Consider the following 12781-nt stretch of genomic DNA (forward strand, 5'->3'; position numbering starts at 1 on the left):
GAACCACAAACAACTTTATGTGTGACAAGAAGACTTTATTAAATAGACTAAACACTTTAACTAATCTAACATACATACACATTCATGCATACAGTTTAGCAATGGAAAGAGAGCTGAAGCAAAATACAGGAAAGCAAGAAGTTATCACAAATTCAGCAGATCAAAAGCCTTGAGCTAACCATCAGTTTCTTAGTTCTAACACACCCTTCTTTCAAAGGGGTATGGGATACTTAATACATCAAATAATGAGACTAAGTTTGATACACATGTCGGAGTAAAAATTGAATAATGTGTCCTGATGCAATTTGATGAGGCTCCAGCTGATCTTTGCTGAAGTTGTCTTGATGAGAGAGAACCAAAATGAGGATCTCTGATGAATGAAAAGACAAGGCTGTAACCTGGCACAAACTTAGGGGTCCTTAAAAGACTTCTAGCTCAGCATCATCTTCACATCAGAATTTCTCAGAAGAATCCCCCTTGTGATCGGTGACCACATGTGAGGATGTCACACACTCTAGTGAGCCAATTAGGAGTTGTATTTTACGTTCGAAATTTAACGATCCTTTGTCTTTTAACAGGGTGTTTTCATATGAAATTAGATTGGGTGTTAAGAGAAGAAACTTTTAAGATTCTTATCATACTAATATGTAACAGAGTTAGCAAAATGTGAGGTAAATAAATATGAACATGCTATACATGTACTTAATTAACATTAACAACAGTGTGCAATTCTGAATAATTCCTTAAAATTAGTTAGTATTGGTGTATGACCAAAAATAGTTAGTATTGATGTATACGCAAAACAATGTAAAAGGAAAATCATAAGATAGGAAAAGTAATTTTATATATAGAATATATAGAGTTAGAAAGGGTTTACTTGTCTTTCAAAGTGAAGTGAGTGAAACTCTCTCTAAACTCCTTTAAGTTGTAAAACCATCTTATCTTTATGATTTGTCATTGTTGCAATGGTAACCAGAGGCCAGGTTTTCCATTTGCAGTTTTGGGAGTAGTTTACAGAAACTCTAAACATAGTTTACTTGTTAGGTGAGGGGTATTGTAGATTATTAGTTAAATATAACAAATAATTGCGTGTCTGATCTGTCTCAGTCACTACATTCCCCCCTTTCGCACATTGTTGTCTGACCTGTAGACAACAGCGAGCAATGGCAAAGGAGCAGGAACATTGGACGGGCATCTGGTGGGCTCTCTGGTGATTCGTGCCTCCCACAGTCATGGTTGATGCTGTTCTCAGGTTATGGCGTAGGCTGTCAAAAGGTTTAGGTGTCCAGGCTGTGCTACAGGTGTCGATGCAGCAGGTGTCGGGAGATTGTCACCTGTCGTCCTGCCAGGATTCAGAAGTTCTTTCGTCCCAGTAGTCCTCAGGTGAGTTCTGTTCAAGGAGCTCTCATTACTATCAGCAGCTCCTGTAACTCGGGAGGAGGCAGGTCTGGCTGTCTTCATGCAGCCTCCGATTTGTACCTGTTTGAAGAGTGTTGAGGTGGATGTTGCTGTCGACTGCTGCTGGATATCCAGTGAGATTTCTAGGGTATTTTTCCAGAGAATTTGGTCTCTTCCATTGATTCTCCCAGCGGTCGATCTGTACCATGGTGACGGTTCCATCTTCTGCTGACTGGAAGCTCTTGTACGTTTTTACTGAAGGACTTTGCGTTGTAGAAATGCTGTGTGCCTTCTGGTGTCAACTGGGAATTTTGGATGTTCCTCAGAACCTCTGACATCTTGGGATAAAGCAGACAGAATGTGTCTCGGGCAGTAAAATTGGCCATCATTTGCAGGTGGAAGTCAATGGTGTGTTTATGGACATCATGGTCTCCTGCAGAAGTTGGTGCAGAGTAGACTTTTCTAGCCAATTTGTTGAGGTCTTTGACGGACACTCCAAGTGCCATTTCAGGGTTCCTCTGAATTAATCCTTTTTCTCTGGTGGTTGTAGAGGCTTTCAGGAAACCCACCCCCCACCTTTGTGTCATGGTTGGGTGAGTTTGCTCTGCTGATCGCATGTGGGGGGATGAGATGTCTCTCCAGCTTTGATTCCTTTTGCAGCAGTTAAGAGTGTTCTCTTTGGACCATGTCAAGCTCGTCTTCACTGTTGTCCAGCTGCTGCGTCAGAGCTTCAATTCTAGCTCTGGATGTTTTGAGGTGACTTTCACAGGCCCCAATTCTGGCGTCTTTGTCCAAGAGTTCAGAATTTGCTGTTTTTAACAGTGACTCTTTGTGAAAAAGTGATTTTTCCAGCTGATCTCGTTGTTCAGCAGTTGTCAGAGTCTTTTGAAGTATTTTGATTTCGTCAGGGTCCTTGTGTCTGGCCTGAGCCTCGATCTCTAGCTGGTCTGTTTGTCTTTGAGGATGTGTCAGCTCCTTGCGGGACTCTCTGATCTGTTGCATGAGGTTGTTTACCCCCTGTTTCAAATCCATGAGGTTGTGGGCTAAGGAGATGATAACCTTGGTCAGCTCTGTGTGGTTGTAACCCTCGCTTGGGTCGTGTGTCATTAGTCCCCTTCCCTCGTTGTCCAGTTGCTTTTGGCTCTGGTGCCGTGGGTCGTCAGCACACCTGGGTAGAAGGATGTTCCTCATAAGGCCTTGCCAGGCCTCCAATTCTCCCATCTGGACAGTTAGGTTGAGCACCTGTGATATTCTGGCACACTTGTGGTGAGAGTAAGTGGAAAGAGACTAATGCAAGACCAAACAGACTTTGGAGCAAAAGGTGTAGTGGGGCAGCTAGGTGTATAACGCACAGCTAAGTTTTATCAGGTGTGGTTAACAAGTAAAGTGCGTACTCGAATATTAGTATCTTAGCTGCGGATAGCAGGATGCTAAGATTTGTGTGAATCTGAATAGATTTGCTGAAAGAGGTGTAAGCAGGGGTTTAATTATTGACTTAAGACTGTTCTTATTGTCAAATTAAAACACAGAACTTACTGATGGTTCAACAAAGGCTTGGTCTCTGAAGAAACGAAGAGGAGAAAGCAAAAGGAAGTGGATAGCTTTCCTATTCAGATTGTGTTTATTAGTGGTGCTCAAAATTATAGTTATGCCTTAGCAATCATTTAGATTGCTTGTGTAGCAGGGTCATAAAATTAGAGCAACCGCTGCAAATAAACAAAATCAAGAAGGAAAGTATGTCAAGTTCCTTTTGAGGTTCAATAAGACAATGAAACCGTACTAGAACAAGAAAAAGCAAATAAATGAAATAAAGATTTAAAAATAGCTGAATGCCACTAATAAAACAGGGGAATAATCTGAAATTGGGCATAATCAATAGTACTGGTTCTCAACTGTTAAGTTAATGATGGGCGTCACTCCATGGTTGGTCAAGGCTGCTGCGTTTTCAGCTTCCAAGACTAGATCACCACACATGTGTTCCCATCCTTAAAGTGGAGTAGACCAGGGTGCTATTAAACATCCTCAATAACTATGAAAATTCTTCTCCCGTTACACATTTCAATTTAATTGAATGTATAATTGAGTAACTAGCATTCAGGAAGGAATGCACCTAAAAAGGTTACAGTGAAAATTAGCTGAGATTAAATAAATATAAGAAAAGAGAAAATCAGAAACCAGGGAGTAGGTTGAGAGGAGATGGTTATTCACTTCACACTGCATTCACACAAACTGCATTTAAAGTTAAGCATACAATGCTAATTTGCAATGGTAATAGTTTGGCTTATGTCTTAGGACCACTAAGTAGCTTAGCTTAAGTGAAGGGGTGCTTTCAAATAAGGCAAACACAGTTCATTAACATGTGCTGCTTTCAATTTCAGAAATGCACCACTTTGTTCTTACATTTGTCAAAATCCAAATTTTACAAATGCTTTTGGTTTTCTGGTACTTGTTTAAGGAGCAGTTACAAGGCTTTACTATTATTTAACACTTGCTTAAGCATACACAGTTACGTGCCCTTACACACAAATAATGAGGCACAGTTTTACAAATTTAATTACATTTGACAAGTGAAACAATCGTAATAACCAGGTAGATATGCTTGTATATATGCAGTCAAAATTTAAATGAATGGCATCGATCTAACCATAATTTAGAAGGCCTTTATGATGTAAAATGAGGAACATTGTTCAAATCTACCTTCTAGATTACACTGTACTGAACAGATTTTACTGAAATTATGCAATAGGGATTTCATCAACCAAAGCAGAATAATTCATTCTGGCACAGTTTATACATGCAGCAGAGCTGAGATTACTTTGTCAGAACAGAATTGTGCTTTAACACTGATATTAGGGTTTATTCACTAAAATCAGATTAACCTTAACCACTGATACCATTTGAACATATGCTGAAATGCATTAAGACTCATTAATGGCCTGTTTACACCTGGTATTAAGATGCATTTTGGTTGATCGGATCACAAGTGGACGACAGGGGTAAACAGGATCTAAAACGTTTTGAGCTTGTCCACTTTTGACCACTTCCAGAGGTAGTGGAAAACATACACACACATTCATGCATACAGTTTAGCAATGGAAAGAGAGCTGAAGCAGAATACAGGAAAGCAAAAAAGTTATCACAAATTCAGCAGATCAAAAGCCTTGAGCAAACCATCAGTCTCTTAGTCCTAACACACCCTTCATTCAAAGGGGTATGGGTTACTTAATATATCAAATAATGAGACTAAGTTTGATACTTGCATGTCTCGCTCATTTGAATCTGATGCAATTTGATGAGGCTCCAGCTGATCTTTGCTGAAGTTGTCTTGATGAGAGAGAACCAAAATGAGGATCTCTGATGAATGAAAAGACAAGGCCGTAACCTGGCACAAACTTAGGGGTCCTTAAAAGACTTCTAGCTCAGCATCATCTTCACATCAGAATTTCTCAGAATCCCCAGAATCCCCCTTGTGATCGGTGACCACATGTGAGGATGTCACACACTCTAGAGGTCAGTGAGCCGATAAGGAGTCGTATTTTCGGAGAGGAATTTTACGATCCTTTGTCTTCTAGCAGGGTGTTTTGCATATGAAATTGGATTGGGTGTTAAGAGAAGAAATTTTTAATATTCTTATCATACTAATAAGTAACAGAGTTAGCTAAATGTAATGTAAATTAATTAAAATTGCAGTTCATAGATACCCAACATCCTATACATGTGATCTTGGTTAACTACAGTGTGCAATTCTGAATAATTCCTTCAAATGAGTTTGAATTGATACATACACAAAACAATGTAAAACGAAAATCATGAGAAAGGAAATTGGATGCATGTTTATACATCAAGTCATTTTATAGATAGAGTTAGAAAGGGTTTACCTGTCTTTCAAAGTGAAGTGAGTAAAACTGTCTGAATTTCTTTAAGTTGTAAAACCATCTTATCTTGATGATTCTTCTTGATGAGGCCTGGTTCTCCATTTGCAGTCGTTTACAGAAACTCTACACATAGTTTGCTTGTTGGGTGAGGGCTTTTGTGGATTATTTGTTAAATATAAAAAGTAACTGCATGTCTGATCTGTCTCAGTCAGTAAAAGGGTGCGTCTCAATCAGCTCCCTAGTTCAGTAGTCAAGGCACTGATCAATGAGTCGGCCATTTTAAACTTAATCGCAAAATCCTTATGCACTGAAACGTTTGCTCCCTAAATAGTCCCACAATGCACCGTGAAAACCAGGGAGCATTGATGCTCAAAGTTCCCTTAACAGAACCTTTGAAGCGAGAAACAAATCACACGAGACAACTCAATAGTCAAGTCAAGATTCGATAGATGTTTTGAAAAGCATTTATAATAAATTTACAGCTGAAATGTTCTCTCCATGCAGTTCCTTTGACCTCATGGCTTTGGAACCTTGTAGTATAGACAGGTGTTTGTTTCTAAATCATGGCCAATCAATTGAAACTTGCCACAGGTGGACACCAATCAAAGTATAGAAACATCTTTGGCTTTCTTGTAGCTCAAACAGTAGAGCATGACGCTAGCAACCACAAGGTCATGGGTTCAATTCCCAGAACAAGAACTGATAAAATGTATAAAATGTTAAAAGCAGCCAAATGCATAAATGTAAATCTCAAAGATGATCCAGAGAAAAAGGACGCAGCTGAGTGGAAAAAAAAAAGGAGGGGCATGAATACTTTTTGAATGTACTGTACATATGGATAGAAAAAAAAAAAAAATCAACTTGGATGACCAGAGCTTAGACTAGTCTTACAAGTTAGTCAAACTTTCTTTAAGATTGTTCATAACTTTTTTTAAGTCAGTTACATATCCTAATTTGATACCGAAAAGTAAGACTAACCGTTCCTTGACTGCCGGCTAGTAGGTCATGCTAGATTTTAAGACACTGGCTTAACATAATGGCTAAGTTTATGCAACTGGCCCCTAGCTATGATGTAATAAAAAAACTACTATACAATAACTAACCCTATATGATTTCTTGCCTCCTACAAATTCTACACTTGTCTTTCAATGTCACACTTCTGATTTTAAGGGACTCAAGAACAGATAAACGGTGAGGAATTTGTTCAAGTATGTAAAGCATCTGCACTAAGAGTCACTGTCTAGGTTGCTGATTTGCATGTTGTTGTTGTTGTTGTTTTTATTAAAATCATTTGCCAAAGGTTTCTTGAATGGATTAAGTCCAAAAGCTATTTTTAAATAAGTAGGTCAGGACATGAAAACAACTCAAATAAATGATAATGAAGGCTGGAAACACATATCAAAAGAACATCCCAAACAGGACAAGAGAAAACAAGACCAGATCGTATAAACTAAAATACATGTTGTTTTCTTTTTGCCATTTTGATAACAGTTTAGCTATTCACTTCATTTAGTATGTTGGGTATCATTCGCATGACATTTGTTATAAATAAACCACACATGACAAAACTGCAGATGAGGTGAGTGCTTGGTTATATTTTAGTGGTCTATCAGAACAATTTAAAGGGTTAATTCCCTCAAACATTACTCACCCTCATGTCGTTCCAAACCCATAAGACTTTTGTTCATCTTCAGAACACAAATGAAGATCTTTTTAATGAAATCTAAGAGCTTTCTGTCCCCTGAATGACAGCTTAAGCAATTAGAGAAATCTCTCATATTTCATCAAAAGATCTTCATTTGTGATCCAAAGATGAACGAAAGACTTACGGGTTTGGAACAACATGAGGGTGAGCAATTAATTAATGACAGAATTGTCATTTTTGGGTGAACCAACCCTTAAGAAGCATCAATTTAGACACCTAAATTTTAGCGGGTACACTTTCATGACTGAAACCAACAAATTGTAGAATTTGGACAGTATTTGAAACATGGCAATGTGGTGCTTAAGTGTACGACTAAATGTTTAAATGCATGTATAAGTTAACTTGGGACAAAGCACTTTATCATCACAATACTCAGGTCAAATTCAAGAACTTTCTTGTTATGGTAAAATTGGACTCGTCTTAATGTGGCTCAAAATCCAAATCAGGGAATAGTTGATCAATCAAAACTAAGCAGCTACTGTCAGTCCTGTGGTGTCGTGGGCTGTGCACATTCTCACATGACACATACACTACTATTACTTTATGTTTTTGAAAGTCACCAAGGCTGCATTTATAGTATTTGATCAACAATACATCAATTCAAATTACTAAAAAGAGTAAGTGTGAAATACTTAATTTAAAATAACTTTTTTCTCTTTGAATCTATTTTAAAATGTAATTTATTCATGATGTTAAAACTGAATTTTCAGCATCATTACTTCAGTCTTCAGTGTCACATGATCCTTCAGAAATAATTGTTATATGCTGATTTGCTGTTCAATTATATATAGTCAATTATTATTGATGCTCAATTATTAATAATGGTTCTTATCATTATCAATGTTGAAAACAGTTTTTGAAACTTAATATTTTTTTGTGGAAACAGTGATAATTTTTTTCAGGGATTAAAATTCTGAAGGATCATGTGACGAGGAGGAAATGGGGGGGGGGGGGGGGGGGAGCACTTTGAACAAGATGTGTCACACTCTAGGGCTTCTGTTTTCAAATGAATAATATATAAATAATAGACATGAATACATTTCAAAATGTGAAAAATATATCTGTTTTCCCACAGCACGCAAACCTGCAGCTTTGAAGTTTGTGTTCTCTGAATTCAGCCAAGAATCATCTAAGACATGAGAGCAAAAATCATAAATCTTAAAATACCTCCAAATCTCCTTTGGTAATGCAAGCTTCCTCCACCCGAAATTGCAGGTCCTCCACCTTCCTGTTTGGGACAATAATTCTTTATCATTTTCAGCTTGTATTTCCATTTTAAATTCTTACGCAAGTTGTATTTGTAAGATTTTTGTTTCATTGAAGGGCAAGAAAAAGAAAAAAAAAAGTAAACAAATATGAGGGACAATTGTTGTATTGTCATAGTAAATGTCAGTTTACAAAGTTACCAGAGATTGTGAATATATGACCTTCTGTGGAAAACAATAAACAACAACAAACAAATAAATTAAAGGGATAGTTAACCCAAACATGAACACATACGGTCATCATTTACAGTCATCAAATACAGTCCTCATTTACTCACCTTCAAGTCTTTAAAACACATTTAAAACAATTTTTTTTTTTTTTTTTTTTTTTTTAAGTCAAAGGTCACCAAAACAGTTTGGTTGTCAACATTCCTCAAAATTAGTGCTGGGAAAAAATGAATCGCGATTAATCGCATCCAAAATAAAAGTTTGTGTTTGCATAATATATATGTGTGTACTGTGTATAATTATTTTGTATATATAAATACACACATATGCATGTATATATTTAAGATTTTGATTTATTTATATATAATTTATTTATATTTATATACAGTATATACACATGCAAATATTTCTTAAATAAATACATGCATATGTGTGTATTTATATATACAAAATAATTATAAACAGTACACACACATATATTATGCAAACACAAACTTTTATTTTGGATGCGATTAATCGCGATAAATTTTTTCCCAGCACTACTCAAAATATAATTTGTCTTCAACAAAAGTAAGAAAGTCAAGAGGTAAATGTAAATGACAATTTTTATTTTTGGGTGAACTATCCCTTTAAAGACCACTTGAAATTGCTAGCATTAAAAGGAGGGAGATTCTCATTCTACGCATTTTATTGGACAAAAATGCGCATATTCTCTTGTGACAATCAATGTTCTTTATCAATGAATATTGTGTCTATTTGCTCTAAGGCCATCTGTATGCAAACATATATAAAAATCCCCAAAATTCTAATTGATATATATATATTATATCTTCATAAGTGGATTGAATAATACTACACCTCTTCTCCTCCTCCAGCTGGTTGAGCAGTTCCACCTTCTGTCTGTCTGCAGCCTCCACAAGCGCTCGCAGCTGGTCCATTTTGGCATCAACCTCTAACACATACTACATGAACAATTCAAAACAACTACATTAATCTAATTTTATAACTTGCATCAATCTTTTCCATAGCTGTAAAAAAAAAAAAAAAAAAAAAAAAAAAAAAAAAAACTGAACTGAACTGACTGACTAAATAAATGGAACGTTATTGTGCAATTGTGTGTTTTTTACTGGCCATGAAAGACGATAGATAGTAAAAATGAATGTAGTACATTTTTGGTTGATTAAAAGACAGACTTATATATGATCTTTATAAATTGATCTCAAAACAAATACACCTAAAAAAGAAAGAAAGCAAGTGTCATGCGGAAGTAAAAAAGGGAAGCGAGACTTATTAAAACTCCAGGAGTGCCCGTTCTTCCCTTTTCATTCGTTTATAACAGTTTTTTCTCATAACAGAAAGCCAAAGGCTATAATACTTTTTTTTCCATATACCGTCAGCATTTAGCAAATACACATTCATTTAACTTAAATCAGTCTTTGAATATCTAATAAGCACTTAATTACACAAACTGCACAAATTCTGACGAATTCAGTTAGATCTTCTGAAATGTGCATTAAAGCCTGCATAAAAACGTGTACTCTGTGCATGATGGTCCATCTGTGCGAACTGAAGGATCCAAGTCGTGTGAATTGTATGCAGAGAGAAGAGTTCTGCAGTCACTGGACATCAACAATCAGGTTTCTAGGTTTCTAGGTTTCAAAGTATGCTAAACCAAATCCAGTTTGCCTCAATGTCATATTCATGTCATACTCATTGTCTGTATGTAAAATGGTGTTACTTGGTCTTTTGATTCCCAGTGTGCACAGATTTACCAGAGTGCACTGTTGGACCCATAGAAATATATATGTAGATGCCGCGCCGACCGCGCCAACACCGCCATCTTGGAGGGTCAGCGTGCCGTCACTAACAGTAAGAATCAATGATGCCACAACATTGCACATTTTCAGGTTGTGAAACCACCGAGATTTAAATTCCCGGAGAAATGGGATAATCTTTTACAGGTGAGAATGTGTTGGTGTTTTTATATATGTATTAACTCAATATTACAGGTTTTTAATATGGTACTTTTTATTGTTTTTACTTTTACTGTGATAACTTTTTATCTTGTTAGCTGACGCCTTAAGTCTTTTTGTATTTTGTTAGTTTAGAAGAATCATCTGCTGAAGTCTATTGCAGATATAGATATTCATACATGCGTCTAACCATGGTTGCAGATGCGCGGTCAACTTGCTCTTGAATGTTCACAGACTGGCTTTGACTGTTCCAATATGGCGGACGGCTTACCGTCTTTTTTTACATAGATTCCTCATTAGCGGCCCACAGAAACAGATATATATAGATATATCTACACATCCACTGCATTAAGACTGTGCCTTAAAAACTAGTTTGATCAAACAGCATTTAACCAAGTAATTAGTCTCACTTTTCGGATTAAAATTAGCCCAACCTATGTTTTTATACAATTGACTTCAAGTTATGACTAGTCTTAAAGAAATAAGTTGGATGATTCACTTATAGGACCAGTCTAAGCAGTTTCTACACCCAGCCATTGGTTACAATGTTTACTTCTGTTTTATTCATGTTTATTCAAAATTATTATTATTATTTTATTTTTTTTAATGTCACATTTACATTTTCACATTTCAAAATGGAAATAGCAATTTTGGAAATAGCACTGGAGGCCTGAGATGGAATGCGTTATAAAATAGCTAGTTCTAATAGAAGAGTGTTTTAAGGACAAAAACTATTTTAAATAAAACACATTAAAATGTCATTGACAACCTCCTCTGCCTTGTGGCTGCATTACCACCTCAGGTTTGCATTATTTTCCACAATTCAATGGCCCGTCATCAATTATTTAATAAATTGATCAATATACAAATAAATAAAAAAGAAGAAATCGCTGGGTCTAACCTGCTCCTGGCCTTCTCTCAGTAACGTAAGCTCCTGCTCCACTTCGCCCACATGGCTGGTTGCCTTGGCAACCTCAGCTCTCTCCAGGTCACGTTCTGCCATGAGTTGCTCGATGTGTTGCTGTTTCTCCTTCAGGGCCTCCTGTAGTGCCGTAGTGCCAGAGATCTTCCTCGCATACCTTGTGGATGTCTCTGTCAACTTCAGAGAGAAATCCAATCAAGATCTTGAAAACTACATCAGATACTGTATTGCCTACATTTACTTATATCATATTGTCTCAGTAATGCGGTAACATCATATCCATTGTTCAGGCATGACCTTCATTTACGACAGTAAATGGACTAAAAATGGAAAAGGTTTTCCTTTGTGTTTTTCACGTACATACAACAAAATGATCCCTTTTCATGCGGATCCGAGAAAACTAATAACGCTGTATTCTGCTTGCTAAAAAGCAAGCCATTCGTATGTTGATTTCCCTGCCTGTAATGCTGCACACTAAAATAGTGAGATTGTTCAATGAATGCATTTTATAACAAATCTCATTTGGGTATAAAGCAAGCCATTCGTACGTTGGTTTCCCTAAAATAATGAGATTGTTCAATGAATTTGATATCAAAACTTTGCTTTATTTGTTTAAGCGACTTGAATTGTCGACTGGCTCAATCGATTGAGTTTGTCAAACAATAAAATAAAAAAAATTGATGGCAAAACCCATTTTGGGAAATGATTTTTCAATTCCATTTTGGTGCTGTTAGTATCCCAAAAATTACACAGCTTTAGCATGCTTAACAGGGCCAAAATATGTAACCAAACATAGGTTTGCATGTGAGGTGGCATTTGTAACTCACCAGTCCTGTACGACTTGGCTTGCAACTAGCAGAAGAGGCCACAGAGCTCATGGAGCTGATGGAGGAGGCACTCGGGCTGCGTTTCAATGCTCCTGGTGTGGTCGACGTCTTCCTCACTGTGGTCTTTGCCTTCGCTGGGGTAGTGGAGGGAAAGCCTATACGGGTCACCTTGTGCACTGGTGCAAAGAGGCCATATTTGGGCTGACACTGGAAATACCTGATGACACACAAATCCAGCCATGTAAAACTCCTAACGTTCTTTCAATACAATCTACCTTTGCTAATGTAAGAACAGGACACAGTACCTGGTTCCAGCCACAGCACCATCGTTCTTTCCCAAGGGCTCATCCAGCTCAACTCCACACCACTCACCCTTGGCAAAATCGGTTTCGCCTAAGAAACGCACTACGCCAGCTTTCGAGCCAGCAACCTAAAATATGAGAAGGAAAAAAGAACTTAACATACACAGGATTCCTAAACAGTGCTTATGGAATATTTATAACAGCAGCTTCACTTTATTTCATAAACACGTCTACTACATTAGCAAACAAAGATTTAATCTATACTTTTATTCACATATTAACATTCATCAACTCACACATCAGTTGTGGTAAACAGAAGCTCAAGCATGATGTGAAACCAATGAGG

The 12781-nt window shown here is 37.0% G+C and overlaps 1 protein-coding gene across 2 annotated transcripts in view; it reads right to left on the bottom strand.

Annotated features, from left to right (window-relative positions):
- clip1a (CAP-GLY domain containing linker protein 1a) overlaps positions 1-12781 on the bottom strand; it is a 51017-nt gene that overhangs the window by 24929 nt on the left and 13307 nt on the right. For both annotated transcript variants that reach the window (XM_084115736.1, XM_084115735.1), the window contains exons 4-8: positions 12439-12563; positions 12134-12350; positions 11286-11483; positions 9270-9373; positions 8146-8206 (exon numbers count right to left, since the gene is read on the bottom strand). In XM_084115736.1, the coding sequence (XP_083971862.1) occupies positions 8146-8206; positions 9270-9373; positions 11286-11483; positions 12134-12350; positions 12439-12563 (705 nt within the window). The remainder of the gene's footprint in view (positions 1-8145; positions 8207-9269; positions 9374-11285; positions 11484-12133; positions 12351-12438; positions 12564-12781) is intronic.

Source organism: Abramis brama, assembly GCF_963993115.1.
Source record: "Abramis brama genome assembly, chromosome: 5".
Lineage (NCBI taxonomy): Eukaryota > Metazoa > Chordata > Actinopteri > Cypriniformes > Leuciscidae > Abramis > Abramis brama.